This window comes from Diachasma alloeum, unplaced genomic scaffold, assembly GCF_001412515.2.
Source record: "Diachasma alloeum isolate Michigan unplaced genomic scaffold, Dall2.0 Dall_scaffold_00301, whole genome shotgun sequence".
NCBI classification, from domain to species: domain Eukaryota; kingdom Metazoa; phylum Arthropoda; class Insecta; order Hymenoptera; family Braconidae; genus Diachasma; species Diachasma alloeum.
The window spans coordinates 634,191-651,487 of record NW_021680440.1 but is presented as its reverse complement, the minus strand read 5'-3'; the positions used below and the strand labels follow the sequence as shown (position 1 = coordinate 651,487).

Sequence of the window (17,297 nt, the reverse complement as noted above, 5' to 3'; positions counted from 1 at the left end):
TTCAATATGAATTAAACTTTCAGAGTGCTCACGATGGTGAAGTTAGTGCTGTAAAGTGGTCCCCAGTAGATAGAATATTAGCAACTGGTGGTGCAGATAGGAAAGTCAAACTGTGGGACATATCCAAAGGTAAAATATTTGTGTCATTGTGAAATTTTGTAGCTCACTCAGGGGCTTCAATTATCATTGTTACACGTTGAGAAACTATTTTGGGGGGCGAATTACCAGGGATTTCGTTGCGATGGTTATGATGTTATTTGGATGCAGGTTCGTACGAGAGCAAGGGAATGCTGGTGGGTAGTAATGCTAGTGTTATGTCTGTGGATTTCGACTCAACTGGAACTTTAATCCTCGGAGCTTCTAATGATTTTGCCAGCCGGGTGTGGAGTGTCAACGATCTGCGATTAAGGGTGAGTGAATTGAAATAATTTTCTTTGGAATTTGGGGGATTTCGAATAATTTGAAAGCCTTTTGGAGGATCTCAGTGGCAAAACGTGTATACCTATATTCAGTCAAAGTTCTCGGAATATTGCTGTTTTTATTTTTTTCATAAAAATCGTTATGCGCCCTCTAGCTTGTGCAAAAATCGAAAAATTGAGCCCATCTTCAATACGAATCTTTGTAATGATAGAAGATTTTGTTCAAAATTGAAGTTGAAAAAAAAGCAAAACGGGAATGTCTTGAAAACTTTGAATGAACGGGTATATATTCAATTGCTCTAGGTAAAGGGGGTCGCGTAGAATCGGCTTTCACTCGTCGAACAAATTCGATTTTGCCGGAAATCAACTTTTCCCTTGAAAAAATCGAAGATCTGACACTTTTGGCCTCAGGTGAAAATTTTTTTTTTCGTTTTTGACTTTTCCCCCATACTGTTGATAGTTCTGGATAGCCCATCCCTCAAATAATCGGAATCGACTTTCACGCGGGGAAAAAAATCGATTTTGGCGAAAGTTGACTTTTCCCCTGAAAAAATCTAAGATCTGACACTTTTGGCCCGAGGTGAAAAAATTTTTTTTTCATTTTTGACTTTCCCCCCATACTATTGATAGTTCTGGATAGCCCATCCCTCAAATAATCGGAATCGACTTTCACGCGGGGAAAAAAATCGATTTTGGCGAAAGTTGACTTTTCCCCTGAAAAAATCCCAGATATGACACTTTTGGCCCCAGGTGAAAAATTTTTTTTTTCATTTTTGACTTTTCCCCCATACTGTTGATAGTTCTGGATAGCCCGTTCCTCAAATAGTCGGAATCCACTCTCACTCGGCTAAAAAAGTCGATTTTGGCGAAAGTTGACTTTTCCCCTGAAAAAATCCCAGATATGACACTTTTGGCCCCAGGTAAAAACATTTTTTACTTTTCCCACATACTGTTGATAGTTCTGGATAGCCCGTTCCTCAAATAGTCGGAATCCCCTCTCACTCGGCTAAAAAAGTCGATTTTGGCGAAAGTTGACTTTTCCCCTGAAAAAATCCCAGATATGACACTTTTGGCCCCAGGCGAAAATTTTTTTTTTTCATTTTTGACTTTTCCCCTATACTGTTGATAGTTCTGGATAGCCCGTTCCTCAAATAGTCGGAATCCCCTCTCACTCGGCTAAAAAAGTCGATTTTGGCGAAAGTTGACTTTTCCCCTGAAAAAATCCCAGATATGACACTTTTGGCCCCAGGCGAAAATTTTTTTTTTTCATTTTTGACTTTTCCCCTATACTGTTGATAGTTCTGGATAGCCCGTTCCTCAAATAGTCGGAATCCCCTCTCACTCGGCTAAAAAAGTCGATTTTGGCGAAAGTTGACTTTTCCCCTGAAAAAATCCCAGATATGACACTTTTGGCCCCAGGCGAAAATTTTTTTTTTTCATTTTTGACTTTTCCCCTATACTGTTGATAGTTCTGGATAGCCCGTTCCTCAAATAGTCGGAATCCCCTCTCACTCGGCTAAAAAAGTCGATTTTGGCGAAAGTTGACTTTTCCCCTGAAAAAATCCCAGATATGACACTTTTGGCCCCAGGCGAAAATTTTTTTTTTTCATTTTTGACTTTTCCCCTATACTGTTGATAGTTCTGGATAGCCCGTTCCTCAAATAGTCGGAATCCCCTCTCACTCGGCTAAAAAAGTCGATTTTGGCGAAAGTTGACTTTTCCCCTGAAAAAATCCCAGATATGACACTTTTGGCCCCAGGCGAAAATTTTTTTTTTTCATTTTTGACTTTTCCCCTATACTGTTGATAGTTCTGGATAGCCCGTTCCTCAAATAGTCGGAATCCCCTCTCACTCGGCTAAAAAAGTCGATTTTGGCGAAAGTTGACTTTTCCCCTGAAAAAATCCCAGATATGACACTTTTGGCCCCAGGCGAAAATTTTTTTTTTTCATTTTTGACTTTTCCCCTATACTGTTGATAGTTCTGGATAGCCCGTTCCTCAAATAGTCGGAATCCCCTCTCACTCGGCTAAAAAAGTCGATTTTGGCGAAAGTTGACTTTTCCCCTGAAAAAATCCCAGATATGACACTTTTGGCCCCAGGCGAAAATTTTTTTTTTTCATTTTTGACTTTTCCCCTATACTGTTGATAGTTCTGGATAGCCCGTTCCTCAAATAGTCGGAATCCCCTCTCACTCGGCTAAAAAAGTCGATTTTGGCGAAAGTTGACTTTTCCCCTGAAAAAATCCCAGATATGACACTTTTGGCCCCAGGCGAAAATTTTTTTTTTTCATTTTTGACTTTTCCCCTATACTGTTGATAGTTCTGGATAGCCCGTTCCTCAAATAGTCGGAATCCCCTCTCACTCGGCTAAAAAAGTCGATTTTGGCGAAAGTTGACTTTTCCCCTGAAAAAATCCCAGATATGACACTTTTGGCCCCAGGCGAAAATTTTTTTTTTTCATTTTTGACTTTTCCCCTATACTGTTGATAGTTCTGGATAGCCCGTTCCTCAAATAGTCGGAATCCCCTCTCACTCGGCTAAAAAAGTCGATTTTGGCGAAAGTTGACTTTTCCCCTGAAAAAATCCCAGATATGACACTTTTGGCCCCAGGCGAAAATTTTTTTTTTTCATTTTTGACTTTTCCCCTATACTGTTGATAGTTCTGGATAGCCCGTTCCTCAAATAGTCGGAATCCCCTCTCACTCGGCTAAAAAAGTCGATTTTGGCGAAAGTTGACTTTTCCCCTGAAAAAATCCCAGATATGACACTTTTGGCCCCAGGTAAAAACATTTTTTACTTTTCCCACATACTGTTGATAGTTCTGGATAGCCCGTCTTACAATACATTTATTAAAAACATACTATTGTCCACTTGTTAAGATTATAAATGCATGCTTCGAGTGTGAACAACGGGGGGAACTTGAAGAGTACCACAATGAGTGAGTGAATAAAAATAATAAAAGCCTAAAGTCTCAACCTATCGATTATTCACTCCTCCAGCAACTTCTCTAATAAGATCGACGTAACGACTCCCTCGAGCCTCCAAAAAACATTTGGCAGAGTTTGGAAATTTTTTTTCCCTCACTCTGCTATTTTTATCCCCCTCCCTCCTCCTCGAACTCTCTCGAGGAAATTGTAGCTCGACAGGTACTCGATACAGGTCTCTAGGTATTTTAATCCCCCAGGTCAAATAGTATTCGTGATTTGCCATTCGTTAGCGTGACGAAGATTTGCATGCATTCCTCTTGAAACAATTTAAAAAAAAATATTCGGATAAAACGGGAATAGGGTCAGACAGCAGACGATTGCTCTGGGGTATGCGAAGGCACGGACTTGCTTCTTCATTCATTGGTTGTTTGAGTTTGAGTGGGCATTGATGAAATATTGTTGCATTATTTCGAGAGGAAAATGTGTTTCTCAACTGAGGATATTGAGATCTCTCTCACCATCAGGATTGATGATTGAATTGTGTGAGAATAATCGGTAAAAATAAGTTTCTTTGAATATCTCCGTTACTCATTTTCATTTATTTCTTCCACTAAGTAACTGCAGAATTTCACTCATAATTAGAGTTGAAGGAAATTATCGAGCGGTCTCTCTCGCAAGAAATTCGATGGACACCAAAAAACAATGATATGCTTGACATATCTCGGTGAAATAACTCATTTCCTGAACAAATACTAAATTAGGAACGTTTTCATCTTCCCTCAGTTAATAATATTGTGATATCCTCGGTGAAACGCTCGGTCTCGCTGAACTAATTGAATTTTTTTCCATCAACCCCAGGAATTTCATTTCAAATTAAAGACAAGAACGAGGACACGACTGACGTAATGCAGTTAATCAATGAATCTTTTTTTTTGTTCTTATACCTTGAGAACAGTAAGGAAGGGATTACGTGATGAGGTATAATGAGATTTTGGACGATAGATCGACCATAAGGACGCACAGCAAGAATTTGAAGTAAAGTACTGGAGAAGAAGAGGGGTATGAGAGGGTTTCTGGCATCGGCAAGAGGAGACTTGTTAGTTACTGCCTTGGTGAGGTAATTAACCCGAAACTTTAAATTATTAAAGTCCCTCGTTAGTTTCCATATCACGTTCAGCTGCAGGGCTAGCCCTGTCTCCTCGATATATGATCATGGACTTCACTATATAGTTGCATAAAATTTACCCCTTGGTCGTATTTTTTGGCGGACAGAATAATTTGATTGAGGGAAAGTGGGATAAAATTAAACTCTCGTGTTCTTCATTAATTTAGTGATTATCGGCGGACGAAATTGTTTTAAGGGTTTTTTGTAGATAATAAAATTTTCTTCAGAATTGTTTCCCAACGTCATTCGACCATTAACTTAAATCAATATCAAATATCATTTCCTCTAATTATTCATGAAATTAAAATCTCTATGTTATAATTATCCAAATCGACTTCTGGTGATGAAAATTTGGTAGTCGAAATTAAGATGCCGAAATTAAGGGTCATGAGGTTCAAAATAAGGGCCACAAGGGTCAGATTAAGGGTCACAAGGGTCAGAATAAGGATCTTGGGGGGTCATAAATAAAAATTCCAATAATTAAAAAATTCTCAGGAATTTGTATTCAACGTGGACTGAGTCCCTCCAAGAGAAAAAAAAATCAAGATAAAAATATTTAACGACTTCTCTCACCCCCAAAAACTCCAAAAACCCCTCAAAAACATCATTCAGAACTACTGTGTTCCCCAAAAAAACATTCTCCCACAAATATTGAACAATCAATTCCCCCCAGTCATGTACCAACATCAAAGCCCTGTTCCCCGAAAATAAATCCGTCCATTTCGTCCCATTGTCTCTCGCCAACAAATCCTGAATTCATCAAGCAAAATTTATTTACCCCAATTCCTCACTTTTTTTCCCCCCTGAAAATTCAACAAATCACCCCGGGGAAGTATCAACACAACAAAATGACGTTTCCCTCTATTCAAACAGAGCTCCTGTTTTTGAAACAACAAAAACCAAAAATGTACAAATGTACAGATGTAATTCGAAGAATGAAAATGTTTGCTAATTGTTTGACGGTACGATGCACTCTCTCTATACTGAACTGATAACGAGCTCGTGAACTCTAACTGAGTATTCAAATTAACTTGCATAACTCAATAAGATACATCAGTGGGAAAGAGATGAAGATAGAGTACAAAGTGGGGGGCTTCAGTGGGCCATGGTTAGAGGGGGCGGGGGTGGAAAAACAATGCGTACCTAGTGGAACGAGGGGAGACAACTGGAATTGCGAGATCAGAGAGGGAACCTAGTAAAAACATGCATATATTTCCATATAACAGCAGGTTTATATATTAAAACCGTCACTGGCAGCGCGTGGTTACATTTGAATGCGTTGTCCTCACGCCAAGTATAATATCAAATTACTACACGTTCTGGCACACTAATTCGATCCCTCCCGCCCCCGCTCCACCCCCTGTACAAGTACATGAACAATAAAAACATGGGGCAAGGACTGTTGCAACTATTTCAGGTTTTTTTGGGTCTCAATGGGTGCTCTGTAATGATGGACATTTTTCATTCTGGGATTTTCTGGGAAAATGGGGTGTAATGATCTGCTGGGAGAGAAAAGTTTAGTAAAAATGTGGTGTAGGAAGTGCTTTCTCTGGGATTCTTATTGAAGTCGAGGAAAAAGGAGGGGAAAAGAATAATTTTCAGGTGGAAAAAATTAAAATTTTGTAGATTAGGTGATAGGACTTTCTGAAAGAGTGATGTTAAAATTGATTTTGGAGAAGATTGTTGGACAGAACAGATTTTAGAACAGAAACTTTACAACTTGTCTGAAGCCACTCTAGTTAGTACTCTCTTTTTCTCATTTCATCCCCTCCATCATTTCGATTTTGCTTTGTCCATCACTTCCTCCACGATTAGCCGCACGCTTTTCTTCATGACCTTCCGTCGAAACCAAATACTCTTTGATGTTCTTTTTGCCTTTCAACAAGTACAAGTCTTACAAGAATTTCACTTCACGACCAAATCGAGAACTCTGTGACTGTGCTTCCCGATGAGTGTAGCGGCTCCTGTTAGCGCTCTCTTTTTTCATGTTACATCGCCAGACACAGTGACCTCTGAAGCTTAATCACCTGATGCTGACCTCTTTCGTCTTTCTTCTCTCATTGAATTTCTTGTACTTCTTGTGATGTTCTCGAATGCTTGCTTCACTGCAGCGACGATCTCTTCTCTATGGAGGTAGCAGGTTGCTGTAGAGAATCCGTTAGAAAGATTGATTCGGGGGCAGAAGGGATTGATAGCTTTGGAACCCAGCGCCAAATATCGCTTTAGGAACATGAGCCGTTGGTCTAGTTCCGACGAACCTCCAACTCTTCTACTTGACTCAATTTTTCTGGTTCCCAGTCATAGGTTTTAACTAGATCTCGAAATCCAGGTCACTATTGTCTGCAGACGAGATGTTGACGGAATGTGTTGGAGATGAATAAGAAATCGGATATTCTGCATCCGTGTTCCATGTTAACGTTGAGGGAATAGTTGTCATCAGCTGATTTGTCCCGTCTTTTAGCTGCGAACTTTCTTCTCGTGAATCTGCTTGCTCGTAAATTTCAGGGTTTTCTTCCTTTTCCTGTCATGATGACGTCAAATTAATGTGCTCTGTTAGAAAGTCAGTCAGTTTTTGCACTGATATTTATAATTTCCAATTCAATGTTTCGATTCCAAGAGTTTTTATTTATTTTTAAATAATTCTAAGTGATTAGGGTTGAGGTTTGGGCTGACAAAATATATAAATACAAATAATATTTCTAAGAAACGAGTTTATTTCTCCGTAGAAAATCGTCAATTGCATCGAGAAACCTATTCGCAAAAAAACAGTAAAAAAAAGGGTCTGAAGAAATAAGTAAAAAAATAGAGAAGACTTGGCTGGCGCCATTTCGGTATTAAATTTTGTCCCTTTCACTATTATTCCTCTCAGTCCCCTCCATACTAATAATAATGAATATTCCTGAAGATTATTGATTCTTGAAAATGTTCTGTTGAAAGTTCATTGACGTGCATTTAGAGAAAAAGGCCTTATGGTTCCTTATAGACAGTGCTACCGTCTATCGGAATTCTAGAACATTCTAGATTTTTCTAGTAAATTCGAGAAAATTCTCCAGTTTGTTAACAAATAAATTAACACAAGTGTCAAGATACCTCACCTTTTCTGTTGCTAATCCCAAATTTTTATTCTGCTTAATTAATTCCAAGTGATTAGGGTAGAGGATTGGGCTGACAAAACAAATAAATACAAATGATATTTCTACGAATGAGTTTATTTCTCCGTAATACAATTTCTGTACAATCTCCTATTACCGAAAATCGTCAATTGCATCGAGAGACCCATTCGCAAAAAAGACAGTAAAAAAAAGTGTCTGAAGAAATAAGTAAAAAATAGAAGACTCGGCAGTCGCCATTTCGGCATTAAATTTCGTCCCCTCTCACTTCATTCATTTGCAATCTCCTCAATATTACTATTAATAATGAATATTCATTCAATATTTTCCTTGCATTTTTCGTGACCAAACTATACGAGTTGAGATAAAAAAAGAAACTCAAGAGAGCTGAGTTTTTTTTTTTTTTCAGCGGACAAGCAACGGTGGATGATGGGATTGAGAGGAAAGTCGAGTAGTGGAATGAGGATTCAGGGCGGGGGGAATATTGAAAGAAAACACTGAGCGTTAAGTAGGATCAGGCGCACAAGAGAGGAATTTTTAATTGCAAGTGTGACAGACGATATTCAAACTACATGAAAAAGAATATAATAAATTAAAAAAAAAAATGAGAAAACGTAAAGAAAAAAAAATTCCTTTTTCGCTTTCATATTTTTTGGTGCGAGCACATGAAAACTCGACAGTCGGGTAAGCTCTGTACGTGACTGTATACCTCGGGATTTTGCGATGGCAATTAATCCACCGTTTGAAATAGAAAAAAAAAAACAGATGTATGAAAATACCCGCACAACATGGCGGAGATTTGCCGAGGTAAAAACAACGTACTTTAATGATGTAAAAAAAGGGTAAATAATGTGAAACGTTGAGGCACAAAGTGATTGAGGATATATACGTGTCATGGTACAGAGTAGACTCGAAATCGTGTCGTGCTTACACGTATAGTCCCGTGTATGGGACGCACCTCAGGCTCGAGGACAAGCACGTACAGACGTGTAGATGCGTCGGGGGATAGGGACGTTGGGATCGTCCTCGAGCCCAATTTAACACTTTTACCTGTTTCTTTTTAAATCATCCTTATCATTCCTCAGTGCTAATACAAGAATTAAAAAAAAAACCATTAATTAAATGAATAACGGCTTTTATCCGATAATCGCGTAGCGCATTAATGTTAAAACTAACGAGCTTAATGGCAATCTCCATTGAGTTATGTTTGAACTGTCGAACCAGCCCCCTCACGGCTACCCACGTACCCGCGAGGGGGGCCCTACGGGCGGGCAGGCGCAGCGGATTTCAATTAACTCGATGAAAAGTGCTCCATTCCGTAACTATTTGAAAAAAAAAATAATAATAAAAATAACACTTGTCTGTTTTTCAATTTACGAAGAAATTGACAGGAGTCCACTGTAAACAATCATCGTCATCAAAACCTGTCACTTCAACTATCTCATCTACAATTATGGGTTAAATCTCGTACCCTCGCACCACGAAGCTTTTTTGTACGCACATTATAGTCTATACTCTTAACCTAAATATCGATTAACTTTATCATCTCATTTGTAATTCGTTAATAATAACATTACTCTCTCGTCGGTCCTCACTGTCTCCCCCGTTGGCCCCTATTTTCCCATCAATTACACCGTTAAATTCGTCAAAATTTTCACTGAAAACACTTGAAACAGCATTTTGCATCGCTGTACGGTTTAACTGACTCGTTCATTTATGTGGAATACGAGGAGAGTCAATATATGCTGGGATAAAACAAACGATAAACGTGCAAGCTGCATGGTAGTGGAGGGTCGGTGCGGGGGAGGGGGGGTTTTACCCGGTAATTGTATAATCCCTCCAGTACCATTTGTTCTGTTTGTCTTCAACGAGTGTATTCTAATCTTCAAGTTTCTCAATTAAATTGATGCTACGTGAGAGCGTTGTTTGACTTGTCGACAGATCCCCCCCTCCCCCTCCCTCACTCTCTCCATTACACGTTTACCTCATTCCCCTGTCCTCTTCGACTAGTGCAATTTCCCCTAGAATTTGAGAGAGAATGATTCAACCACTGGAATGCCGATATCAAAAGCGGTTTGAATTTTTTTTTTCGGTCCTATTTTACCTCAACTTATTTGATCTCGTTCTTTTTTTTCTTCATTTTTATCGTGGAATACTTTGAATCCGCGCATTCCCCTCACTCTTCTTTTTCTTAAGGAGGATAAAGCTACAAGAGGCGGTGGGTAATGGGCCGTTTCGAAGAGTGAGGGAAACGATGGNTTCTTAAGGAGGATAAAGCTACAAGAGGCGGTGGGTAATGGGCCGTTTCGAAGAGTGAGGGAAACGATGGAAACGTTTATCGCGCGATCGCGCGTGAATCTTCTCAGAAGCACGATTTACCCCCTCGGCCACCCCCTCCGCCCCCTCCCCCGCACTGGTTCACGTAAAGAGTTTTATTATAGATATAATGGGTATGTACGATGTTGCCCCTGCAGCATTCGTAGGGATTACTTTTATCAGTATTTTTTAACTCTATTTTTTGATGATTTTTTGCCATTTTTTTTTGTTATTTTCTGGGCCGATGGGCGACGTGGAGGGCACGGTATATCTGTATGTGCCTCAACTCCCCGACCCTTTTTCGTCTACTCACTGAGCCCGTTAATTAAAGGACTACCAGCCAAAATAATTATCATCCCGGGGTGGAAATTGCACTTTTCCCTGGTACCTCATACCGAAAATGCGGGGAAAATGGAAGTCGCACCGTCGACGAGAAACTATCGAGAGCCTACTTCCTTTCATTCAGTGCCTCATCCCCTCTGGGTGTACTCGCATCTTACGCTGGGTTCAACTTTTTAATTATACCAACCGACATTTATGGGATTTTTTTTTTCGACTCTTCAGGAATGTGCGGGGTGTAATCCACTTTTTCATCATTACGTGGTTATTTGAGATATGTTTTTGCGAGGGGTCGCGAGGGGATGGACGTTACAGAGAAAAATGTGTTGGAGAATTGTGGAAGGGGTTTAGTGATCGTTTTTTGCAGGAATTTTAACGGAAAATGCAATGTTTCTAGTGAATATCGCGATATTTTGAATTGAAGTGTTGAAATTTTTTGAATTACAATTCTGGAAGTTGAGTGGTCAATTTTCAACAGATTTATCTCTTCGTCTGAAGGACTGGGTTTGTGGTCAGACTCTAACGATAGAAGCGTCAGTTATTTTAATAGTGAAAGTGTGAAAAGTGAAATTTAACATTTCTTAATTGGAGAATTTTCGGGAATGCGGGGATTTAGGAGAATTCGTCCAAAAACCTTTTTGGTGGGAATCGAACTCTTTGCTTTCTTTGTTTTTTGGGTGTTGTAAAATTACCAGAAATCTAGTGCAACTACACCTTTCGCTACTCCACTATTTCACCGGCTTCAACCCACTTCCCCACCATTACCTATCTATTTAGCACATTTCCCTCGCCGTGCGAGTCGTGAGAAGACCATTGAGAGACAACTACTGAAATCAGAGACTAACGACAGAAGCGAAAATAACGTCAGTAGCAAAGTAGTGAACCGCAGCTTCAAATTCGCATGTTCACCAGTTCGAAAAACCCCAAAAACGAGTTGCTTCATCCAAAAAATGTCAGAAGTTTCTCTCCAAGAGACTCTCCAAGTCCCTCGCCCCGAAAAATTGCGTTTCACTACTCCCCCGCTGCTCCCATTCAATACAAAAACTTACAATAATGCAAAAATGTAATTATCTAGCGTGAGTCTCATGACTTCATACCATCATAATCACCACAAGTGTATCGCAGCGCTATCAACAGTGGAGCCCTGACAATGAACGAACAAAATCGACAGCGCAATATCACCGTCCAGCGCAATCAACCAAATTACAAAAGAATAAACTTTCATCGATAAATTGTATAGTGAGCATAAGCCTTGAAACGAGTTTAAATTGTTGAACCAGGTCAAGCGGTTCGTCACAGTGCGTGTTACTGGGTGGTAACCCAAGCGCAATGATGATCCAGCTCGACCTGAATTAAACTCCAGCCTGGGTTAAAAACACAAAAAAAAAAAAACTTGAAATAAAAAAAGTAGAATAACTAAATGAGTCGTTAGTGGTTCCACCGTAGCGTCCGCCATGTGATAATGCACTTGTGCACAAATGAGTCATGTACAGGTGCATTATCTGGACAATTTCGACTGCTGTCCCTGGCCCGGCATCGGGACACTTGGGGAGGGGCAGTGGCCGAGCGAATGTCCTTCATCTCGTTTTATAGAGTGATTATAAAAAATATATACCAGCCGATTCGTTAAAAAGGCACGATAGGTTTAAAATGATCCAGCGAAATAGTTATTGATACGATAGTAATCGCAATTTCTCTCATTCTTCATGTTTCGTTACTTCCTCACTCTATCTCTCTCTCTATCTCTGTTTAAAAACGCCGCGAGTAACCGGCGTCATATAACTTGCAGAGGCTGTCAGCACGACTCGGTATACCCGTATGCAATGCACCTGGTACTGACACCGATACCGATAGTGCCTCCTGGTGTTTTAATATTTGCTTGCGTCTTTGCCATGTAAATGTCCACGCAGCAATAATGATAATCTGAGCAACAATGAATAAAGCACCAGCTATGATGGCCTCAGCAACATTAACGCATAAACCGTAACGCCCGCTCAAGTCTACGATATCCTCACCCTCGACACCGTAAATGCTGTCACGCGGCATTGATGTACGATTGCCAGTGTTGTCGGATGATTTGTCTGATCTCTCGAAGCCAAATTTATCGGTTATTTGAATTGATTGCACTAGGAGAAGATCCTCCCGCGATGTTTGGGATGTTGTGTGACGTCGGCGACGACGACGACCAAAGCTTATCACTGAGCGTAGCTCACCGGTTGATTCTTCTTGGTCGCATTGTACTGGCTCACAGCTTGGCATACAGGGAGTCACTAGAGCACGGAATTGCACGACCTCGGAGCTTGGGAATTTGAAGGCGTCGAAGTGTGATAGCAGAATCTGAAAAATAATTTATATGGACATTTAATGGGCGGATTAGGTGCGTCTGCGGCGATTGGCAGTGGCGATACAGCTGATTTGACAACAGCTGTTGGTGGCAATGAGGAAGTGCATGAAAAAATGACGAAGGAATGTTCGAGGCAGGCTAATATGCGCCTGATTTTTCATCCGATGATTGATAATTCCACGCATGAGCATTCTTCATTCTTCTACTCGATACAGATGGAAAGAGGAGGATCCAATTCGCTCCCCGTGAAGACAAACTTCGTTTTGAGATGGATCACCTCAAATGGAGATTTTTCGAAGTCTTTACTTGAGACTTTCAGACGTCTCAAAGTAAGTCTTTAGAAAGTGTCTCTTGAGTTCTGATTTTCAAGTTCAGGCTGTCAGAACTCAACTTATAGGACAAATTTAAGATGAGATTGGGAAGAGTTCCAAAAGTCTTGACTTGAAGTATTCAAAAGTCTCAGTTTGAGTTTATGAAAGTCTCAACTTAAGACGTTGAAAGTCTCAAGTCAAAAGACCGTTTCCATAAGGCAGTTGATAACCGTAAAGAATATACTTCGATTTTGCTATGAGCCATCTCATCACTGAGATAATTACCCCTAATGAACAATGATTCTATTCTCGACTTGACTCTACCCGAGGAATACTTCAAAGCGTGATATCATAATCAACGACATTATGAGCCGTTAGGTTGAGTCTCGAACGGATAAAGAAGGTAGATTACTGCTAATCGGTTATGTTGAACACTCTGAATTCCAATCTGAGGTTCAGTTACTCTTGCGGTGATTAACAACAGCGTTAAAACAACTGATTTGGCTAATTGTTGGGTTATTCGGATAACGTGCAGGTGTATAAAAAAGTCAAGAGTCCGTTTTCATAAGGCAATTGACAACCGTAAAAAACCTGCTTCGATTTCACTACGAGCCACTTCATCATCGGGATAATTACCCCTAATGAACAATGATTCCATGCTAGACTTGGCTCTACCCGAGGAATACTTCAAATCGTGATATCGTAATCTGCGAGATTCTGAGCCGTTAGCTGAAGCCTTCAACGGGTAAAGGAGGTTTACTACCGATAGTTATTTATGTGAAACGCGAAACATTCTGAATTTCAATCTAAAGTTCTGTTACTTTTGCGGTGATCGGCAATAGCGCCAAAACAACTGATTTGGCTAATTGTTGAGTTACTCCGCTAAGAAGAAACTTTTATAGAAAAAAGTCTGATGGAGAGCATTCTCTGATCTTCAAAAACATCTTTCGGCATTTTTCACCGAACCTGTAATGATGCATGATTCCAGGTTTGGATACTCGCGAAATATCTAGCAACACAATTTCCGGATAACATGAAATTGAGCCTGACGATTACGAGAATTAATGACGGAAATGCGTGATGAGTTAGTCCCCCTCAATCCTCAACTTCCTCACAACTACCCTGGAATCCAGTAAATATAGCTTACATCATCGTGTACTTTTCATCATTAACTCCGTTGAAACCTGCCCCACTAGTTTTCATTTACAATCAGGTATTCCCATAACACTCAAAACGCCCAGCTATTCAGTATGTTTAAGCAAAAAGGTTAATTCCACCGATCATAAACCTTTAATATCCCGTGAAAAACGTGTCTAGCAAGTTGAAAAGGCAGCTGTTGGAGCAACTCATTGACAATGATAACTCACCTTTCCGGTAATACCAGACTTGTACAGTGGACCCATGATAAGATGATCAGTTGGACAGCCGTCAGAATCAATGAGAACAATTTCGTTGGAGTCAATGCCGTCCATGGCAACGAGTTCGCGTACGAAAATTTCGTAGGGGCTGTTTGGATCGAGAATTTGGAATTTGAGAGCAAGTGGATCACCAACTTCAGCTGATGGCATGCCCTCGTGTCCATCACGATCGGTTATTTTCATGGCAACATTAGGGGAATCAACGATCACTTCCTCGGATAGAGCTGGTGTTATGTCTCCTTGTACACCAAGGTCAACCTCATTTGATACAGTCTTGTTTGTTAAATCGTATTGACATGTAACAGCTAGACCCAAATCCGAGCTCGTGACGATGGTGTCGTGATGCTGAATAACAACGTCGTTGAGGTATCTTCCCAGTCCCTGTTGTTTGACATTACACTCCAAATCGTCGTACGCCATTTTGAGCTCAAACTCTAGGGCTCCTTTGATATCCTGAACACACGAGTTTGGTGAACCCTTGGCGTAAACCTTGCCGTTAAACAGTTTACTGGTTTGTATTCTGGCCACCATGTCACCAGCTCGACAATCGATGGTTACGTTGTAGCATGAGCTCAGTTCATAAGTTGAGGCCTGAGGCGCGTCTAAGTAGGGTTCCTGGTGGAGATCAATTATTCCATGAATTCATTACACTTGGAAATTAGTTTGTCGAAGAATCGGGGGAGGGTGGGGATTGTTTGGCGATTCGGCGAGTAATCGTTGACGACTTGAGAAGAAATCAGTTCTGAGGAAAAATGGGATGTTACGTTGAAGAGATGGTTTGGTGTGTTGAGTCAATTGAAATTAAAATCTCTTTCTGTGTGTGTGAGGAAGGGGGGGGGGCTTTGACAAAATTTTGTCCTTGAATATTGAGAAGTACATATTTGACTGTCACCCTGATATTTCACAAGGAAACACACGTGATCAAGTCGTCTGTTGTTCAAGAAGAATTTACAACTGAATGAGGCAAAAGTGTATTCACCTGAATGTCAGACAGCGTTGCTCTTGAGTGATGACTCAGTCTGCATACCATATCGCCGGTGTCACCGTAGTCGTAGGAGTGACAACGAAACGGTGAATTCAGGCAGAGTTCGCGACACTCCTCAGACGTGGCAATGTCCTGGTAGACGGAGTCTACTGTCTTGAGTATACGGCCAGTGAGTTTTTTGAATTCGCACAATTTCACGGGCTCGTCGACGCAGTGATTCTCGAGGAAATCGAAGTCCTTGGAGGTTTGGAAGGCGTTGGAGCCGGCCATTGTCAGTCTGTCCATGTCCGATAGTTCGCATACTTTGGAGGCGTTCGCGTAATTTGCGGATCTGGAAGCAGAAAGATAGAAAAATATTGAAGAGATGGGCGATTTTTTAGGCGATCATGATTTACTCCGGAATTTTCCATTCTCATTTGTTGAATATTAGGATCAAACAATTAGGGTCAGAATATAAAAGTAAAAAAAGTGGGTGTCAGGCAATGAGGGTCATACACTGTTAGAAATTTTTTGAAAATTAAGCAATAATTGCACTTGAATTCTCAATGTTGTGAATTTAAATCCAATTTAAGATCAAATCGCTCATGGAATCGCTTATTCAGGTTGAAAATTCGGGGAAATGTTTTCTTTCCATACAATATTAACCTATCCATAATTTTTGCTACCACAGCACCATCTCCCCCGCCCTTCCCCATAAAAACCCCATAAAAATCGCCCCATCACAGCCGTCGCCACCCCCAAAAAATGATCATTGAATCACTACAAAAGGCGCAATGTCATGCATACATCATCTTCGCTCGGGCGCGATCAATCTTGTTGTCGTTAATTTATCGTCACGGAAGTTTTCCCCAACGCCCGCCGGCGTAGTTACCACACAGGTGTAACCTACCTCATACACCGAACATTACATACCCACACCAAACTACCAGTGCAATAAACTTTAAACTCGAATGATTAACCGCGGGGTCTCCAATGCGGGTAATCTGTTTACGACTATTTTTCCTCCTACCTGTAATTATTATCATCAACTTTGTTTGTCTTACATTTTCATTAACCCTTCCCTCCCCCTCCCCTTCTCTCCCCTCCCCTCCCCCCCCCCAGCACCCCCGCACCTCAGCAACTTTCCTATCTAATTTTGTTTCACTCTTTATTCGTCGTGGAAAAATTTTTATATTGAATTTCCACCGAGTTACCGTCACAAACTACGTNGGGGGGGGGGGGGGGGGGGAGCAAGGGGTGACGAGGGAGTAGCAAATGCGTTTGAGTCGTATTTTCTCATTTAAACATCTTTTTACCCAGCCACACAAGGTGAATCGAGTTGACTTACTACGCGCAGATGGATGTTGACGCCTTTCGAATAAATTCAATTGAACTTACAGTGAAGGGGGGTGAGGGAGGCAAATGGGGGTACAGTTGCCTTTGAAGTACCCTCTTGACATTGGAAGACGAGTGTTCGAATTTCCATCCCGCAACCCCCCTCACTGCCCCCCCCCACCCCCTCCCCCATTAAATAGAAAATGAGCAGAGACAAACAAAAAGGAGAAATAAATGCTTTTACAATTTCATTTAGCATCGGGTAATTAATGACTGCTGGAGGGCTTTTATTTGTTCTGCATGTCTTTACGTCTCCTCGAGTGAGAGAGGGAGAGGGGGGGGGGGGAATTGGAACTGGGAAGTACTTCCGCACAAGATTCCACAGTACCCATGATAAAGCCCTCTGATTTGCTTCCCTCCCCCCTCCTCCCCTTCTCCTTTCTCTCATTCTTCTTTTACGGGACAAAAGATACCTCATTTCTTTCGTCTCTCTTTTTTCCACAACATCTCTCTCTCTCTCTCTTTCTCTCTCGGGGAGAGGGAACTTAGTGTAAACCTCCAGGGAAATTTTAACCTCTCAAGCAGATGTTAAATGCGAAGTTAACTTCAACGTTGCGACCACCACTGTTAACCCCACCCCCCTTCACCCC

General features: G+C 40.9%; 2 protein-coding genes across 5 annotated transcripts in view; one reads left to right on the top strand and one right to left on the bottom strand.

Moving 5' to 3' along the window:
- Positions 1-17,297, top strand: part of LOC107039583 (autophagy-related protein 16-1) — a 234,113-nt gene that overhangs the window by 6,505 nt on the left and 210,311 nt on the right. For all 4 annotated transcript variants that reach the window (XM_015259289.1, XM_015259290.1, XM_015259287.1 and 1 more), the window contains 2 exons: positions 24-129; positions 268-410. In XM_015259289.1, the coding sequence (XP_015114775.1) occupies positions 24-129; positions 268-410 (249 nt within the window). The remainder of the gene's footprint in view (positions 1-23; positions 130-267; positions 411-17,297) is intronic.
- Positions 12,025-17,297, bottom strand: part of LOC107039582 — a 32,180-nt gene continuing 26,907 nt past the window's right edge. The window contains exons 3-5 of the mRNA XM_015259286.1: positions 15,328-15,664; positions 14,298-14,963; positions 12,025-12,612 (exon numbers count right to left, since the gene is read on the bottom strand). Of these exons, the coding sequence (XP_015114772.1) occupies positions 12,025-12,612; positions 14,298-14,963; positions 15,328-15,664 (1,591 nt within the window). The remainder of the gene's footprint in view (positions 12,613-14,297; positions 14,964-15,327; positions 15,665-17,297) is intronic.